The sequence below is a fragment of the Erpetoichthys calabaricus genome, chromosome 8 (genome assembly GCF_900747795.2).
Source record: "Erpetoichthys calabaricus chromosome 8, fErpCal1.3, whole genome shotgun sequence".
NCBI classification, from domain to species: domain Eukaryota; kingdom Metazoa; phylum Chordata; class Cladistia; order Polypteriformes; family Polypteridae; genus Erpetoichthys; species Erpetoichthys calabaricus.
The window spans coordinates 125,526,275-125,545,156 of record NC_041401.2 but is presented as its reverse complement, the minus strand read 5'-3'; the positions used below and the strand labels follow the sequence as shown (position 1 = coordinate 125,545,156).

At 38.6% G+C, this 18,882-nt stretch overlaps 1 protein-coding gene across 8 annotated transcripts in view; it reads left to right on the top strand.

Moving 5' to 3' along the window:
* Nucleotides 1-14,619, top strand: part of tp73 (tumor protein p73) — a 163,864-nt gene extending 149,245 nt beyond the window's left edge. For 6 of the 8 annotated variants that reach the window (XM_051931289.1, XM_028807452.2, XM_051931288.1 and 3 more), the window contains 4 exons: nucleotides 141-270; nucleotides 4,359-4,452; nucleotides 13,235-13,559; nucleotides 13,912-14,619. In XM_051931289.1, the coding sequence (XP_051787249.1) occupies nucleotides 141-270; nucleotides 4,359-4,452; nucleotides 13,235-13,559; nucleotides 13,912-13,973 (611 nt within the window). In that variant the 3' untranslated portion in view covers nucleotides 13,974-14,619. Of the gene's footprint in view, nucleotides 1-140; nucleotides 271-4,358; nucleotides 4,453-13,234 lie in introns of all 8 variants that reach the window. The other 2 variants (XM_051931291.1, XM_051931292.1) reach the window with 2 other exon arrangements.
* Nucleotides 14,620-18,882: the final 4,263 nt, after the last annotated feature.

The following is an 18,882-nucleotide window of genomic DNA, read 5'->3' as shown; positions in this document are numbered from 1 at the left end:
ATATCTCTACTGTAATTATTTGCTTCAGCACATTTTTTTAGAAAACAGTTTTTCTTTGGCTGTGCTTTCAGTGACATTTTTACATTTCCTTGTATTTATTGATAATAGGTTTTAATGTATCACTTTTATTCTTTTTTCAGGGCCCAGCCTGCTTAATAGCCACCACATGCACAATGGTGATATGAACATGGCTCACACCACTCAGTCAATGGTGTCAGCTTCACATTGTACTCCTCCACCATCCTACAACCCTGACCCAAGCCTAATAAGGTACGAATATTTCCATTGCACCAAAACTTTGAAATAAACAACAAATCTCAGCATGTAGCATCTGAAACCAGGTTTAGGCAGAATGTGTATGGTATACAAGACAGTGCCATAATCCATGCATTTTTTTCCTTTTTGCTCTGAAGCTGTGGTTCACTTGTCTGCTGTAGTCATTTTGATTATAAAAACAATGACAACCATTTCACCAAGTATTATTGTAAGAGGCTAAATATGATTTATTTTCAGTCAGATAGAGGTCTTCTTATTGGAATGACTCCCCAATTTGTTTATACTTCTGTGAATAGGTTTGGATCATGATATCTTATGATGATTCACTCTGCAATTGCAAACAAGTTAAGTATCTATGAATAGTCTCCTCACTAGCCTTTCAGATTAAATAATTGTCTACATATTTTCATTGCTGTCTTGAATAAACATTTAATATCACTTTGCACAATTCAAGCATTTTCAGTGGAAATGCTTTTATTTTTCTAGTTTTGACACATCTCCCCCCAGTTCCAAAATACCATATTAAAAATATTAAATGTTCATTCCATAAAATACTGTCTCCTTCTATTCCAATTCCTCTTTCAGGCATGAAACTCTTCTGACATACTGTATTTACACTTTCAGCTTGAAAATTTGTTCTCCTGTAGTACATTTATCAGAAGTCTAAATTTAGGAGCAACACACTTCTGAACTGAAACAGATAACACACATATCAAAGATAACGAATTAACTATGTACTTCAACACACTTTAGAGTAAAACACTAATAACAATACAAGCAAAAGCAATTACTAAAAAGCTAATAACAGTGTACGAAAAAGGGAAAATGAAAACATGTAAAAAGAATACAACTGAATGGACAGTCCCAGTCATAACTATTCCAAGTATCTAATGATAAGATCATAACTTTTGCAACACTCTACAGTGGATGAAGAATGTTTTTTTTCTTCTAGTGCATCCACATTTGTCATGGCTATATTTTGCTTAGTGCTACTGCCTCATAACTCCATTGAAATGGGTTTGATTCCTTATTTCTGACCCAATCACTTATGAGTGTTATTAGTATTATACTTAGCTTTACACTTCCTCTCCATTTTACATTTGTGTATTTTCCTCATATAACATATGCCTTTTAACCAATTATAAGTGATTGTGAGCATGTATGAGTTTTCTCTATAACAACTTCAATCATCTGTACACAGTTTCACTCAAACCAACTGTAGAGGTACTCTAAATTAATCAAAATACAGAGCAATAACTACCAGTAGATGCTATCCAGATATTTTCTTTACAGTTGTCTCCCAGGTTCCAGGATGAACTCTCCAACTTTAGAAAGCCTGTCAGTCCTAAGAAACTGTCTTCTCCAACTATGCAACATTGAAGAGGCTAGAACACTCCCATAACATTACATTGCTTTCAGCATTTCTAATCAGCTATCATCCACCCTTCTGGTACTTCCCCCTTCAAGCAGAGTTTATCTACCAAGGTAGAAGTTTATAGTTTTCCTTCTACCTCTCAACCATATCCTCGGTTGAGATCAACATTTCTTCACCTTTGCTTAGAACAACAAAGGAGATGACCCATTTATGTTTATTGAATCATCAAATGGCTTGGCAGAACTTCTAAGACACTGTTTGAAAGTCCTTCTTCATGGCCTTACTTGTCTTCACTCTCCCACTGCCATACCTGCCACCTTTTTTGACCTGCCAGTGTCTCTCAGATGTGGAGACACTTGTTCTATTATCACAGAGAAGGCCTCTTTCTCCAACTTGACAGTTTTCCTTCACAAATGGGTGCTGGGTTCAGTGCTGCAATGTGGTGGCACTTGTGCTGCAATGACAAGCACCAACAACCTTATGTTCTTTGTTCCTTGCAGCTCGTTCCACTGCTGTGGTTTACCAGGTTATACTAAAACTGTATACCTCTGCTGTAGTTAATTGTATACTAATCATTCCCAGCACACCCTGACAACCCATCTGTTCCTTCCAGTGTCTTCCAAGTCTGTCTAGCTAAATATCCATCCCTCTCAACCTCTTTTTATCTGAGTTTCCAGAATATACAGCCTGGCCCTAGACCAGATGACATAACTGAAGTGTTAATCATTGACCTTTGGCCAAAGGTACTTTGGTACCAGGTTCCCTTATGAGCAACCCATGTGTTCAAAGATGTTATTCATCATGAATGATCCATGCCTATCACAGAATTCCAGCAGCAATTCACTAATCAGATTCTAAACAGACCACTGCTTCCATTCTCTTTTGCTATTCCCCATGTGAACATTAAAGTGTCATATTAGCACTACAGACTCAGTAGGTTCATTCCCTACACTTCAAGCAGTGATTCCAATATCTTTAAATAAGACAACAGTCAATTTTTTCTGTGTGTTTTTCAATGTTTGTTGTATGCTGGAGTCATAAACATGAAATGCGGGTGAAGCCTCCAAAATATAGCCACTTGTCAGGCCAGGACCATCACTGACTAGCCCAGACAAGGATCACACCAATCCAGCTTCTCCACAGTGCTAACTTGCTTCCGGCGTAGCAGGCCTCAAACAAGGAGAGATGGCAAAATAATTACAAAAGTCCCAAAATAAAGCAAAAATCTTTACAAGGAAGGAGGATAACTGTAAACCATCAGCATATGCACAAAATAGCAAACAAAGAAGCATTATAAATTAGGATTTGCCTAATAAAATAGAAAAATCCAACAAAATGCTCAAAAAAGCAAAACAACGTGTTGCTTAAAAGGAAAGTCTAAGGGTACAAGTCCCAAAAAACACAATCTGAAAGAAAAATACAAGAGCAGAATGTTAAAAAAACAAAACATTATATTCACAAGAAAAACAATGCTTGCAATACTGCAAATATAACGAAATAATCTGCCATTAGATTTCTCCATTCCTGAGCCCTTTATAATGAGAGGGAGGAACCAGTAGGAGTGACAATAGGGTGGCCTTAACTTCTGGTGCTTCACGCACAAAGCACACGGACCATCAGAACATTTAAAGAGATAGTATATAATTTCAGACATACTGTAATAGAAAATACATAAAATATGATGCAGACTCATCCATAACAAAATCATATTTGAGGTGATCCTCTCATCTTGTACAGTGTAAAAAGCTCCAGCTGTACAGTCCCAGGCCAAGGGCTTGTGAATATCCTTAAACATTTCTCTCTGTGAAGTAACTCCAGAGTAGGAGAGAGAGACCACCCTTAATTGAGAAATTTTGTTCTAGAGCCAACGCTGTATATATAGGTGAAAATTTTCATAATTCCATGACTTCACCTCACAAGCTGCATTTTCTGATGGCATGCCTGGATCCAGCTCATTAAAGGCATTGCACTCAAGTCTTACTCTTTTACCTTGTGTGTGTTGAGCCCACATGGCTCCTTCACATAGCTTTTGTGAAACTGGGTCTGATGGGGCTACATTGATCATCTGATCACCAGGCACACTTTAGTAAAAAATACTACTTCCAGGCCTGGCTCTAGAGATGGTTTTCAATACCTGTGTTCCTCCTAGATTTATTTAGAACTTTAATTAGGGTCAAAGTATGGATTGTTATTTTTGTTGCTTCCCCTTATACTAATTTGCCATTAGTTATCTCAATCTGAACCACATATAGTATATCTTGCAGAAATAGCTCCAAGGATCATTGAGGAACGCAAGCCCCAACCTCACCACCACACCAAGGTCTCAATCCTAAGTGTGCAAGGGTGCTTCACTCTTTTTATCTTTAGACTCTTAAATGTATCAGGGTTTGCAATATGGAACAATCAAGGAGATAAGAGAATGAGATGTCATGTTGGACATTTTAACACTTAAACTTTAATTTGTACTGGGGATCTAAAATATGCTAAATGTTTCATTACATATGTGTGGTGTTTCTGTTTACTTTTCCTGTACTATTACTAGTCAAATAAAAAAACTGAATATACAATTGGTACTCAGTGCTTGCTCAACTTGTACAGTTATGAGCTGTATACTTTAAGAAACATATTACAATGAAGCATCCTGCAGTCAGTTACCTGCAGTGCTAAATGGGTAAAATTAGTGAAATTCCATTTTCTCTCCACACAGCTTTTTATCCAGCCTTGGGTGCCAAAACTGTGTGGACTACTTCACCTCCCAGGGACTGCAGAGCATGTACCACCTTCAGAACCTGACAATGGAGGTAAAGGCATTTGCTTCTGGAAGTAGATATGCGAATGGCTTCCCCTCTGAACTTCTAGATAAACTGTAAACATCCCAGCTTCTTTAGAAATAGGAGTGAAAGGAAATAATTATTGTTAATAAATAGAAATCATACTTTTCACACATAAAGAACACTCATGCTGTCAAATTAGTAGCAAATTAAAATCTGAATATTCATGTTTAAAGTATGTATATATTTAAACAGAAATATAAAATTCAGGCTGCCACATGTATGTTTGTACCTTATGTGCTGTTTTGTTATATATTTTATTTTTTTTACCTTTTTGCTTGTGGTGCATCTGTAAAGCGTGGCACACTTATGACTCATGCACTGTTGCTTGAAAGGTACATGTGAAAACTGCAGCTTTCAATAGAATGTAACCCTCCTTATACCCTGTTTTGACACCAGTGTAGATTAGATTATGGTTATGAAGGCTAATTTAATAACAAACAATTAATAATTACAAGAAAAGTGAAATGAGAAAGGAATACAAAAAAGTACAAGATAGCAAAAATGTGACTCACTTCTTATGTTTCTCAGACCTCATGTTTTAGAGAATATACTCAATACCTTCCTACATCCCTGTAGACCAGAAATGCTAGCATCTGAGGAGTTTTAGGCTCATTCAAGGTTATTGTCAGCAGTACGTCTTCCACCACTCTAGCCCACTGTGAAGCATTTTCACTTCATCTTCATTTCCACAGAGATTCTGGCAGACACTACACTTCCCAGACATCTCTGTGAGAACATTGAATAGTGCAGCAGAGAAATGCTTCTTTCCACTACCACTAAGAGGAATAAATCACCTCTAGAACTTATATCCAAATATTTTCCTCTACTTGACTGCTTTCTCTTACACTGTGCATTAAGCGAGACAGCTAAAATGAGCATTGTTGGCTTTGAAAATCCTGTTTAAAATGGCAATTTTAAACGAGTTTTATTAACAAAAGGAAATAAGGCAGCTATTTTCCTTTGTCCATAGTAGTGATAATATGAGTACTAGTAGTACTGTGTTTAACGACAAAGCTTTTACTTGCTAAAATGGACTTGTAAGAGTTCTAGCATAAAACAACCAGGATTAGAATGGGACCAAAGGCAGAATGATACTTTTAGGATGCTGAAAAAGTACTGTTATTTCAAATTCAGTTGTTGTTACCACTGTAGATTGAAAAGCGGAGGACTGAGGTAGAAAAGTCTCTTCATTAACAAGTACATATGGGCTGATCCTGAAAATGATTTGCAAATCCAAGTCTATATTGCATAGTGTTTGTTAGTAACACAATGCTGTCTTTTGCATTTGAATGTCAGTTTTTGATTTTGCAGAATATTTTTTAAAAACACATCTTAATTATATTTGAATGTTGATTTTTCAGTTTTACAGGCCTACAGTATTTTCACTGGGTATTCGACGAAGTATCCAGTTGGAAAAAATGATTTCTGTATTGATGAGAGCAATTATATAATTGTTATCATATATGATAACATCTGTTAAGACTCTAAATTCAAAACAAATAATTTAAACACTGAACCAATTAATTAAAGTGTGAGCATTTGCTGATTACTTTCCTTGCAGCACTCAATATAAAGGCTCTGGAATGTTTGATTTATGAAAGGCTGATCAAGATGGTAAACATAATTTATGTATAATGTGTGGGAGCTGGTGATATGTACCTGCTAGCTTTTTCCAGTCTACATTTCAATTAAAACATTTGATAGCCATGCAGTGTAAAATTCATTTACCATTGACTAAACAGAACTGATGTTTTTTTTATTCTTACTGAAATGTTGGTGTTTTATATATTGCCACTGTCTTTAACATGGTATTTTTGAAATGTTCTGTGAAGTGAATGAAAAAAGTTGACCAGTCAAACATTTTTCCTCCTTTGTGCATCAAGTTATTTATGAGTTACTTAATATTTCCCCCGGAAAAAAAATAATATAGAAGAAGGTCCCTGTTTTACAATAGTTTCATTCCAGTAGGTTTCAACTTACAAATATATGGTTTACAAAGTGTGTCAGAAAACTGTCAGAGTTTCATCTATTATGCTGTTGAAATTGAGTTTCTCCTTTCTTCCTCCAGGCAGCTCAATGAATGAAAATGGCTACATCATAGGGACATTTTTGGGGTCAGGGCATAAGTCAGTGGTTGTTTAAATCTTGTGCCAACTTGTTGCATATTTTGAACCTGAAGTGAAAAAAATATATAAAATGAAATATTTTCTGAAAAAGTAGTGTTGCCTCTGAAAAGAAAAAACTTAATCTTAAAGAGGGAGGAGTTTTAAAAATGAGAGACAAAGTATCACAATACAAAAACAAACTAATGAAGTGAGCTCATATTCAAATGTCTTCTTCTTCTTCCTCTTTATCCCACTTCCATGTGGACTGATGTGCTTGATCAACCTTCTCCATACAACTCAGTTCTGCACCTCCTCACCAGTCAAGCCCTTTTCCTTTAGATCCTCTTTTACTTTATCCATCCACCTCCTCTTTGGCACCCCTCACTTTCTCATCCCCTGTACTTACATTCCCATCACTCTTTTGCCCACATATTTATTGTCTCTCCTAATCACATGTCCATACCAATTCAACCTATTTTCCTGTACTTTCCTTAGATATCTCTCCCACTTTTGTTGTACATTTCATTGTTTAATTTCTTATTCTGTCCTTTTTTGTAACTCCACACATCCATCTCAACATTTTCATTTCTGACACATCTAACACCTTTACTGCTCATGTCTCAACTCCATATATCATTGCTGGTCTTACCACTGGTATTATAACCTTTGCCTCAATTCTTCAATCTCACAGTATGCCTGATACCTTCTTCCAATTGTTCCATTTACACTGCACTCTGAGTTATCTTTGTATCTAAGTTTCAAACTTGGGCTACTACTGATCCTAGATATTTCAATTTATCCGCTCTTTTCAATAGGTCTCTTTGTAGGCTAACTTGATCTTGATCGTCATTAAAACTCATATATTCTGTTTTCTTTCTATTTATCTTCATTCCTCTATTTTCCAAAGCCCTTTTGCATTCTTCCAACTTCCTCCCCACTTCCTCTGTTCTAGTGCTACAGATTAGAGAGGAAAGGACTTAAAGAGGATCCCTGCTACAGACCTACTCTAACTGGGATCTTGTCTGTTACCCCAAAACTGCTTTTAAACCAAATCCTCACTCCCTCATACATATTCTGGACAATACTCACATATTTCTCTGGTCCTCCGTCCTCTCTAATTCACCTCCAGACATCTTGACATGGCACTTTATCATAAACCTTCTCCAAATCAATAACACCATATGCAAACCTTTCTGTTTTTCTTGATGTTTCTCTATAAGCTGTCTCAATGCAAAGACTCCATTAGTTGTTCCTCTCCAGGGCATAAAACCAGACTGCTCCTACCCTATGGTGGTGTCTTCCCTAAGTCTTTTCACTATAACTCTTTCCAAAGTTTTCATTGTATGTGACATCAGCATTATCCCACTACAGTTTCCACAATCCTGAATATTTCCCTTCTCCTTATAAATGGGAACAATAAAACTGTTCTTTCACTTCTCAGGTATTTTGTCCTGTTCATAAATTTTCTGTATTAGATCCCGGAACACATCGACTCTCTCTTCTCGTAAACTCTTTCACACTTTTGCTGGTATTTCATCCTGTCCTGCTGCCTTTTCATTCTTCATTTTTTTCAGTTCCTTTACTTCCACCCTCTTTTATCTTGGTATGAGTCCTTCATTTGGGACTTCAGTCCCAAATACTACTCTTAGATTTTCTTCATTCAACAGCTTTTTAAAGTACCTCTTCCTACCATGCTCATTTAAGACCACACCTTGCTCATCTTTCATCTGCTTTGTCTGACTGTAATCATTTCGAGCCTTGTTCCTAATCTTTGCCATTCTAAAAGTCCTTCTTTCTCCCTATTTTGTCTGTAATTTTTCATACACCTCCTCCAAACCTTGTGCCTTGGCTGTTGCCATTGACCTGTTTGTCTACCCATACATTTCTCTGTCTTCCTCCTTAAATGATTAGTACCATGTCTTCTTTATCTCCTTCCTAGCCCTTATCTTGAACCTCTCTCTTCCAACACCATGTCTGTTTGTCCCCAGGTGTGCTCCTTCCTGTCATCCTACCCAACACCTTTTCACCTATTAATACAACTTTGCTATTCTTCTCCCACCATTCCTCCATACTTTCAAGTGCACTTCATTTAAAACTCTATCACTAAACCTTTTCTTAAGCCCTTCATCTTTTAATTTCCACCACTTTGTCTTTGGTGCTGCTTGCTCTGGTTTTATTCTTCTGATCTCCCATTTATAACCTTACAATTCTTTATCTTTTTCAAACGAGATCTTCTGCATATTAGAAAGTCTATGTGGCTTTCCCTTCCTCCATTATTGTAAGTCACAAGCTGGTTTACTTTCTTTTCAAAAAATGTTAACGATTACCAAATCAGATGCCAATGAAAAATCTACTGTCTTCTTCCCTTCCCCATTACTCTCGCCTACTCCTCACCCTCCATGTAGCCTCACTATCATCTCTCTACTCTTTCTCACATGCTCATTTAGATCACCACCAATAACCACCGTTTCTCCCTCTTGTACTTTCCTAAGAAGTACAAGAAAATATCCTTCTCCTCTTCCTCACAGCCCACTAGAAGAGCAAATGCACAAACACTTGCACAAACTCACAGACATTAACTGCAGCCTCACCAAGGCCCAGCTTGACGGCCATCACCCTATCACTCTTTCTGTTCACACTGATAAGACTATCTTCTATTTCTTTGGATACTACTGTACCTATACCTTTTCCTTTCCTCCTTTGCATCAAAACTGCCAACTCTCTTCCTTTTCCATTCATTTTCCCAACATACAGCGTCCTCATTCCTACCTATAATGTATTCTTTTCTTTTCTTTTTCCCCTCTGTCTTCTTCTTCTGGATTAGTTTATTTAGCTGGGCCTGTCCTTGGTAGAGCTTGCTGTGTTCCCATAGGTGTTAGCTGAGGTCCCTGTTCGTTTTCTACGGGGTACGCCCTAGCATTTTCTGAAGCTAATTGGATTGGTTCCATCATTAATGTTTTGGCTAAGTTTTACAGCCGGATGTCCTTACTGACACTAACCCCTTCTATTTATCCAGGGTTGGAATTGGCGCCAAATTGAGCTGGCTTCCCCACCTCGTGGCTAGGTTGAGCTTGTATTCAAATGTACAGGGCCGGTTTGTTTAGAGATTAGTGCTCTGTTTACATGGACCGTTTAAATTCACAGGGCATTGCTGTTTAGATATGTTCGAAAATTAAACATAGTGAGAAATGCCAGTTTCTTCAATCATCTTCGATATTTGCCTATATGCTTTATAATTGCAGATTGAGGTTTGCAATGCATTCATTTTCTTCCTTTTCAGTCATTCTGATGTGTGTTCAGACCAGTGATTCCAACATGGGTGCTTTTTAGGATAATTTAAAAACATTCAGAACAGACCAAACTGCCACAGTAAGGAGCTCACATCAATAAGATCTTGCTAGAATCCACCACAAAGTTTATGAAGTACAAGCGGAAGCCAACAAGAGGGAAAAAGGGAAACCAACTGACAAATCTTTTCTCCAAATTAGCAGAATTAGAAGGCAGAAGCAGAAGAAACAACCTTTGGCTTCTGGGGATTCGGGGAAAAAGCAGAAGGAGGAAACCCCCAAACAGTTTCTTAAGACTTGGCCAATAATTTTTCGTGGGCTGCAGGACGTCTCACCATTATCGAAAGATGCCAAATTAAATTTAAACAATAGCTCTATGTGTCCTAAATCCTTCATATTGTGCTTTGTTAATTGTCCTGATTACCAAGTCCAGGACACCAGGAAATTATCAAACTTATCAAATGAAGGTCAGCAGATGTATCTGTCTCCTGTTTATAACCCCCCCACCCCCCCAAACTAATGGTTAGAGCAACTGAGTTAAAAAGCAACATACCCAAATAACTAAAATTTCCTATATTCAGTGACAAGTAGTTCTCATCCATCCACTCCTTTAATTTACTGACACAATTAAATGAGGACACCAGTGGAGTGACTTCATTTACTCTAAAAGAAAACTATAGCTGGGTAACACTACATACATGTGAAAATGAAAATTATGTTTTCCAGTAATAGTTCCCAATGTACACATGTAAAGTGAAAACAGTAAAGGTCAGGGTACTAACTTCTGTGGGACACAATATTTAACTTCTGAATATAAGTTCTGTCAGCACACTTCTGTGTGTACTGAAATTGGTTTGATAAATATGAACTAAACCACACAATGATAGTGCCAGAGAGTCCAACGTAATCTCCAGCTCAGTTCAAGACAGTCTATTCAAATTATAACCATATTTGTAAAAATATAACATCTGCACTGTCCAATTGGTCCCAGTTATCACTATCTTCTCCTTCTCTTTGTGTATTTACCAGATAGATAGATAGATAGATAGATAGATAGATAGATAGATAGATAGATAGATAGATAGATAGATAGATAGATAGATAGATAGATAGATAGATACTTTATTAATCCCATGGGGAAATTCATATACTCCAGCAGCAGCATACTGATACAAAAGACAATATTAAATTAAAGAGTAATAAAAATGCAGGTAAAAACAGACAATAACTTTGAATAATGTTAACATTTACCCCCCCGGGTGGAATTGAAGAGTCGCATAGTTTGGGGGAGGAACGATCTCCTCAGTCTGTCAGTGGAGCAGGACAGTGACAGCAGTCTGTCGCTGAAGCTGCTCTTCTGTCTGGAGATAACACTGTTTAGTAGATGCAGTGGATTCTCCATAATTGATAGGAGCCTGCTGAGTGCCCGTCGCTCTGCCACAGATGTCAAGCTGTCCAGCTCCATGCCAACAATAGAGCCTGCCTTCCTCACCAGTTTGTCCAGGCGTGAGGCGTCCTTCTTCTTAATGCTGCCTCCCCAGCACACCACCGCGTAGAAGAGGGCGCTCGCCACAACCGTCTGATAGAACATCTGCAGCATCTTATTGCAGATGTTGAAGGACGCCAGCCTTCTAAGGAAGTATAACCGGCTCTGTCCTTTCTTGCACAGCGCATCAGTATTGGCAGTCCAGTCTAATTTATCATCCAGCTGCACTCCCAGGTATTTATAGGTCTGCACCCTCTACACACAGTCACTTCTGACGATCACGGGGTCCATGAGGGGTCTGGGCCTCTTAAAATCCACCACCAGCTCCTTGGTTTTGCTGGTGTTCAGGTGTAGGTGGTTTGAGTCGCACCATTTAACAAAGTCCTTGATTAGGTCCCTATACTCATCCTCCTGCCCACTACTGATGCAGCCCAAGATAGGAGTGTCGTAAGCGAACTTTTGCACGTGGCAGGACTCCGAGTTGTATTGGAAGTCCGATGTATATAGGCTGAACAGGACCGGAGAAAGTACAGTCCCTTGTGGCGCTCCTGTGTTGCTGACCACAATGTCAGACGTGCAGTTCCCGAGACGCACATACTGAGGTCCAGATATATATATATATATATATATATATATATATATATATATATATATATATATATACCAGATCATTTCCATGCAGTCTCTACTACTTCTTATGCTTTACAAAAACTCATTTTGCATTTAAAAGCTCCATGCTGGTATAAAGTTTTAAGTTGTTTAATTTGTAGCTAAGATATGGTTCACTATTACCGATTAGAGTGGTAGGCTGTGTGTTCACAGTGATGCCATCACACAAGTCTTAACTGGGAACGTTGGGGAGGAAAAGGGTACTAGTACCCTGTGTGGTGTGAATTAATGCATACAGCATTGACAATGAATAATATTTAACTTTTTCCTTTCGGAAATCCATAAAAGGAATAGAGGAAGAAAACTGTGATTCCACCCAGTGGAATGTTTGTGTAGTCAGACTCTTTATTCTCAAGGCAAATAATTTATGTAGATGCAGAAGTCAACAAACATTTGATACTTGCAGTCTTCAACACAGATTGGCATTGTTTCTGCCACAACAACAGATCACAGATTTGATCTTTGTCACCATCTAGAAAGTAGCCTTCATATAGATGAATATGCACCACACACAACACATGTGCCCTTCTATTACTGTTGAGAAATGGCAATTGGCATGAATCTGTAATTGCTGTTTACTGTGGAAGACATGTTAGAATAGGGAGGGTTTCTATCTATTATATAGTGCCTTTCCCTATCTGTCTATCTATCTGTCTAACTGACTGACGTACCTGTGCCGTACAATACCTCAAACAGGCATCCCCATTTTTATGACTCACTTTTTTTTTAGTTCTTCATTTCCAGGTTTTTAAAAGTGATGTTGAGTATGCCATGTGCTCCATCCAAGCCCTAAACTTTCACAATTTTTAACAGTAGTTTCTCTTTCATGTTCAAGTTATGACTCGCTGAAGAATCGATTCTTACAGAATAGGGCCTGCTTTGAAATGTGGTGTTGATGAGGTGTTAAAGGGGGCTTCTGTGAACTGTGTGCCCTACAACTAAAAATTGTTTGTTTTATTTTGTATTTTAAGTTCAAATATTTTAAAGTTAACAAAGGCATTGTGCAAAATTCCAAGTACATTAAGAAAACGTTTTTGCATTTTTTTTTTTCTTTTCAGCAATCAGAATCTGAATCAGGTCTTCTTTGGATAAAACTTCTTAAGCATAATGCAAAGTGTATAATTCTGTTACAACATCCTACCTCTTCCTTTGAGCATCATGCGTGCCTACAATCTCTGTTTGTTTTTTTTGGTTTCCAACAGGACTTGGCCATTTTGAAGATTCCAGAGCAGTATCGTCTTGTCATCTGGAGGGGCCTTCAAGAACTGAAACAGAACCACGATTACAACGGTCAGCAGCTGATCCGTTCCACTAGCAGCAACACATCAACCATGGCCATAGGCCCCACTGGGGAGCTACAACGGCAGAGGGTTATGGAAGCTGTACACTTTCGTGTCCGTCACACTATCACTATACCCAATCGAGGCGGAGCCGGGGCCGGGGGCTCTGAAGACTGGTCAGACTTTGGCTTTGATATGCCAGACTGTAAGTCCAGGAAACAGTCTATCAAGGAAGAGTTTACAGAAGGTGAGGTCAACTAGGAATTTTGGTAGAGAAGGGGGTAATCACCCCCCCCAGTAAAACAGACTTGCCTTCACTGATACATTCTTATAGCCACTTGATCCCCTCAATATCAATTTAAGGCATTGTTTAAGGTCTTGTAAAATGACTGTATTAAGATTGCAATACGAATCAGCAAATTTTAGTAGCGCATCTCACGGACCATAGTTTTGGAATCATTCCCAAGTTTTTGTCTAAATTTTTATGTTTGCAAACAATTGATTCCATGGAGAAGCGTACAGCAGCACTGAATTTTGCTTTCAAATGTAGTGCATCTGTTTCTCACGATCGCATGTATGTCTCTTTGCATATTTTGAAGATTTTATCCTAAACTTGGGAGAAGATGACAAAACAATACCTCTCTGGACGGGGCACCAATGATATTAGCTGGTGTCACCATCTCTATTTGGGATGAAGCCACTAATCAGTAGCAATTAAAATAAGAAGAGGGGTAAGAAATCTGTGACTTCAACTAGGAGGTGTCTGACACGCACGACTGGAAAAGAAAAAAACGTCAGTAGCGATGTGGGTGACATGTGCCACCACACCCCCTTTGCCAAGATCCTTAATCTGCCATTAAAAATCAAAGAGGACAAGAAGTGAGAGTGCAGGTGTGCCCCCTTCTGGACACTGCTAACCAACCCACTATAAATTTGTATTTATATATAAATTTTACAGAATGGATTTCCAAAAGTGTTCTATGCTCACGGGCTGATATGTGTCGATACAGAAGCCAAGAAACCAATGGGTCTCCGACAGACAGCGGCATTCCTTCGCTTTGTGTGAATGCTCATCTTCATGTAAATTATGTGTGTATATATGTTTATATTGGAAATGACGCGTGAACAATGACGTTTGTGTCTTTATTTTTGTTTTTTTGGTGAAACAATTTAAATTGTCAATTGAGATCATGTTTTACTTTTGTTTTAAGAAAGCATTTGGTTTTTCACTTGTCAACAAAAAACACAAGCAGTTTGGTTGATAATTTTTGTGGATAATTTAAAAAAAAAATGTTTTAGTCCTAGCTGTAAGTAACTGTTTTGATTTTTTTTTTTTTTTTCGCGCACAATAACAGCAGTCTTGTATGCTGGCTTTATGTTTTATGTTGTACTGAGGAAATTTAAATGAAGACTGTTTTTTGAATCACCACAATATACTTAAAAAAAGAAAAACAATAGAAACTAGGAGGCTGACCTTCTGAAACAGCAGCACAGCAAATTCCTGCCCACCTAGCCTCCTTGTACCCCCGGCCTGGTGGGTGTAGCTATGAAGGCAGTATAATTCTCAGCTTTAGTTGTGCCAAAGGAACACCCAGTAAGCAAAGCAGGCTGTGCGGCAGTTCCCAGTGGAGCTCCTGCTTCCTCCTGGTTGCCTTGGCAGACACCGGTGACTCTCATCAGGGAGTTAAAGACCAAGTGAGTCTGTGAGAGCATTGTGTGTGTCATTTACGTAAATTCAAAAAACAGTCTCCTGATGGGTTCAGTATGCAAGATTTTCATCTCAGGAACTCCCAGTGCATTGACAATTCGTTTATAAAACTGTAATAAATCAACCTCTGCTGTCAGGTAACATTTATGAGATGAGCTCTATTGTATATTGCCGAAGGCAAACCCCTAGAAGGGGACACAGTATCAGATGTGTATATATGTGCATGTGATGACGATGTTGTAGAGTCTGCAGGCAGGACACAGTATGCGCACCAGGGCTCTTTGGCAGCTAAAATATTCCCAAGATGCATAATTTCTCATTTGAGTTCCTTCTGAGTGGGTCTGCCTGAAGGAAGCACCGAGACATTTAATTTTATGGGCATATCCAAACAAAGATAATCAAAAAAGAAACTGACGTCTAACTGATACACAGAAGAATACACACAGTATATTTTCCTTCTCCTTCTTCTTCCATAGCTATCGCCATTTTTTTTTTTGACAAGACTAATCCAACAGAGGTTTCAGTGCGATACTCTGACATTACTGAAGGCCACTAATCTGGCCTTAAAACAGTATTTTGTATTTTTTTTTCTGTTTGATTTGCATTAGCAAATGTAATAATGTTACTTATTATATACTTCAATTTGGAGAGCAGAAGCATTTTGTAGAAAAGACCAACTGTAAGTGCAGATTTCTGAAGCAGGTTACTTTACTGCAAGATGCTCATCAGCCTGGATTTAGACGAGATGCTTTTGTTTGTTTTGTTTTGTTTTTTTTTTTAAGTGAAATTTTATATATATTTCCAGATATATCTGTTAAAATTAAGAATTATAATGCAACAGATACATATTTCTATAACCAAAAGATGACAAGTCTAATCAAAAGTACAATTAACACAGTGAATCACTGAGAGTGAAGGCACTTTTTTGCATATTGTAAATAGTATTGCATAGTATTTATTTCACTTTGTTGCATAAAAATACCTTTCTTGCTCTGAAAAGTAAGCTAATCTTTAAATAATTTAAACTATGTTTTTGTTTCTTTACTTAATAATCTTATTTTTTTCTCATAAAATTATAAGATCAACATGCTGTGCACATTTATAAATAACTCATCAACAATCAAAATAGAAAACGCCACACAATACACAGTCACATAAATCAAATATGGACTGTTTTCAGCATTTTTTTTTTTGGCCGGGCCATTTTTAACTCACTGTACAGTCACAGGATGTCTAAGCCAATGCCAGCTGCACCACCCACAAGGCAGGACCCACACCATGACAGGGCGCACACCCCCAGCTCACACTTGTGCTTTACCGTAACTCGCATGCACGTCCTTGGGATGAGCAAGTAAACCAAACGAAAAGCTGCCCCAGGGCACTGGCCCAGGTCTGAGGAGCTGTGAGGCAGCATCGACAAACAATAGACCGGGGCATGGCACCAGCTAGACTCCATCTTTACCCTCCTCGTGTGAACATTTGCTTTCAAACATGACCCTCCCAGACAGCAGAAGTTACTTTTTGGATGGTATGAATTCAGCTGTTAGCTCAGAATATTAACTGGCATGCAAAGCAAATTTTATCGCAGCCTTTCTTGTAAGTCTAAGAGAGCATCACCTGGGCACCTCCGTGTGCCTCCACAGCTCACAAGGTTGCTTGTCCATGGCCTGCACGTTGTGTAAGCTGTTAGTTAGTCTTAGGCAGAGGAAGCTGCGTGAGGACCTAATCCAGGTCTTCAAAACTCTCAAAGGTGTTGGTAAAGGAGATCCAGCAGGATTCTTTGAGCTTACCATTGAATCTCATACTCGAAGACGGCAGTGGAAATTAAGGGGACGTGCATTTAAGAATGAAGCCAGTAAACAATTCTTTACGCAAAGAGCTGTGGGATTCTGCAACAAACTACCGAGACATGTAGCTGAAGCAGAAACCCTGACCAGCTTTATTGGGGCAGCTTAGCCATTAGCAAAACCAAAGAACATAACAGACTGAATGTCCTCTTCTAGTTTGTCAGATTGCTTGATAGCCCACACCTTCAAGTGTGGTATTATTAATTAAAAAAAGCTGAAATTAATGGAATAATATTTAGGATGTTGCATGTTTGGGGAATTTAATATTTGTAACTCATTCCAGTCAAAGTGGATGTGCTCCATGACAGAGTGCTCATCTCGTCCCCACTTGGTTTGAGCTTTGTGCGCAGAGCTGCTGGGATAAGTCAGACAGTGGGCTCAAAACATGAATGAAGGGGCATTGTTTGTTAATGTTCACACTAATTCAGCCGAAACAAATATTTAGTAAACTTGCCAGTTTGCATGTTCTCCTCATGTCTGCGTGGGCTTCCTCCCACAGTCCAAAGACATGCAGGTTAGGTGGGCTGGCGCCCTGTCTTAGGGGACTGTCCCAATGTTTACTGCAACCCGCTCTCTATTCAGGATTAAGCAGGCTCTGAAAAAGTTGTTACTTTTGAGATGTCCACCACCTGCTAGTTTTCTATGTTGTTGCTGTACATAATGTTTGCGCAGATCTGTAAAACTAAACACCTTTAGGATGCTGTCCTCATGCGTCCTGCAGGGCTTAAGTTATCCCTCGCCACAGTTCTAGTTAAAGACGCCTCATTTTGAAGATCATGCAATTTCTGTCGACTGCATTCTTTTCTCTGTCTTCATAACAAATGCTTTTTTATTCATTAGTTTGCTGGTAATTTTTAAAATGCATTTCAGTTTAGCAAAAAAGTCATGTATGTGTTATGTTGTGGCCTCATCTTCTCCATCTGTGACCTTAAATATAAAGAACCTCTGGCATTCTTGTCACAAAGCCCTAGTCTTGTGCCTTCAGTGTCCCCAACATGGGCGCCACTCAATGTTTTGGTGTCATTGGCCACACTACCCACCTCTGCTTTTACAGTAGCAAAGTAAAACACGAGAATGTGTGTCCTCAGATGAACACACACACACATTCTCACCCAGTGCTTGTCTTCTTATTCTGAGGTGTTAGACTTCCAGCTGGAATACTTTTGTATAACACAGCTTGGACCTCGGGATCATCCGTCCAATTTCCTGAATCTGGTTTTGTTTTTTCTTTATGCTGCTAGGAACACAGGAACAATTCTTTGCAGGGCACAGCGAACACAAATGACATACCTGGCATCTCTTTGGGATATCAGAGAAACACTTAAAGACTTGGGAGGAATGTTCAGACTCCACAGGGAGGCCTTATTCACCACTAATGCCCTGAACTGGCAGTGAATCTGTTGAATTTTACTAAAATGTGTGGAGACATGGGTCTGGTGCTCATACTGTCCACCTGGGGTCCAGCAGCTATCAGTGTTAAGAGACACTTGCATCTAGTAGCAGATTAAAGCACTTTACATGCTTTAAGGTTATTTTTCCAAGTCCTCTTTATTGTTCACCTTGCTTTTATTTTTCAGCAGTATTAAACGTTATGTACTCCAGAGAGTAAAGTGTAGCTTTTTTTTTTTTCCTGTTGTAAAATTTCTTTTGTCCAAACAAATGCTTAACTGTTAAGAGTTCTGTTTGTGTCACAAATGTGAGGGGCACAGTTGCATAACTGCCCCACTTATGATCCAGAAAAACCTCAAACAAGGAGTTGTGCAAAAACTTTAATAGAGCTGCTTCAAAGTCTTACAAATGAAGATTGTGAATGCACACAAAATTAAACCTGACAAGTGAAGTGGAAATTCACAACATGTGGCTCTTCAAGAATGCACGTGTAATGAGATGACCATCCAGTCGGTAAACCAACAAATGGCTACAAAGAAATGGCCATAAACAGACAGCCAGACAATGGAGATGCCAAGTCTTGCATGGAAAAGCTTTCTACGAGTGAGCAATGTCAGAAAAAAGTG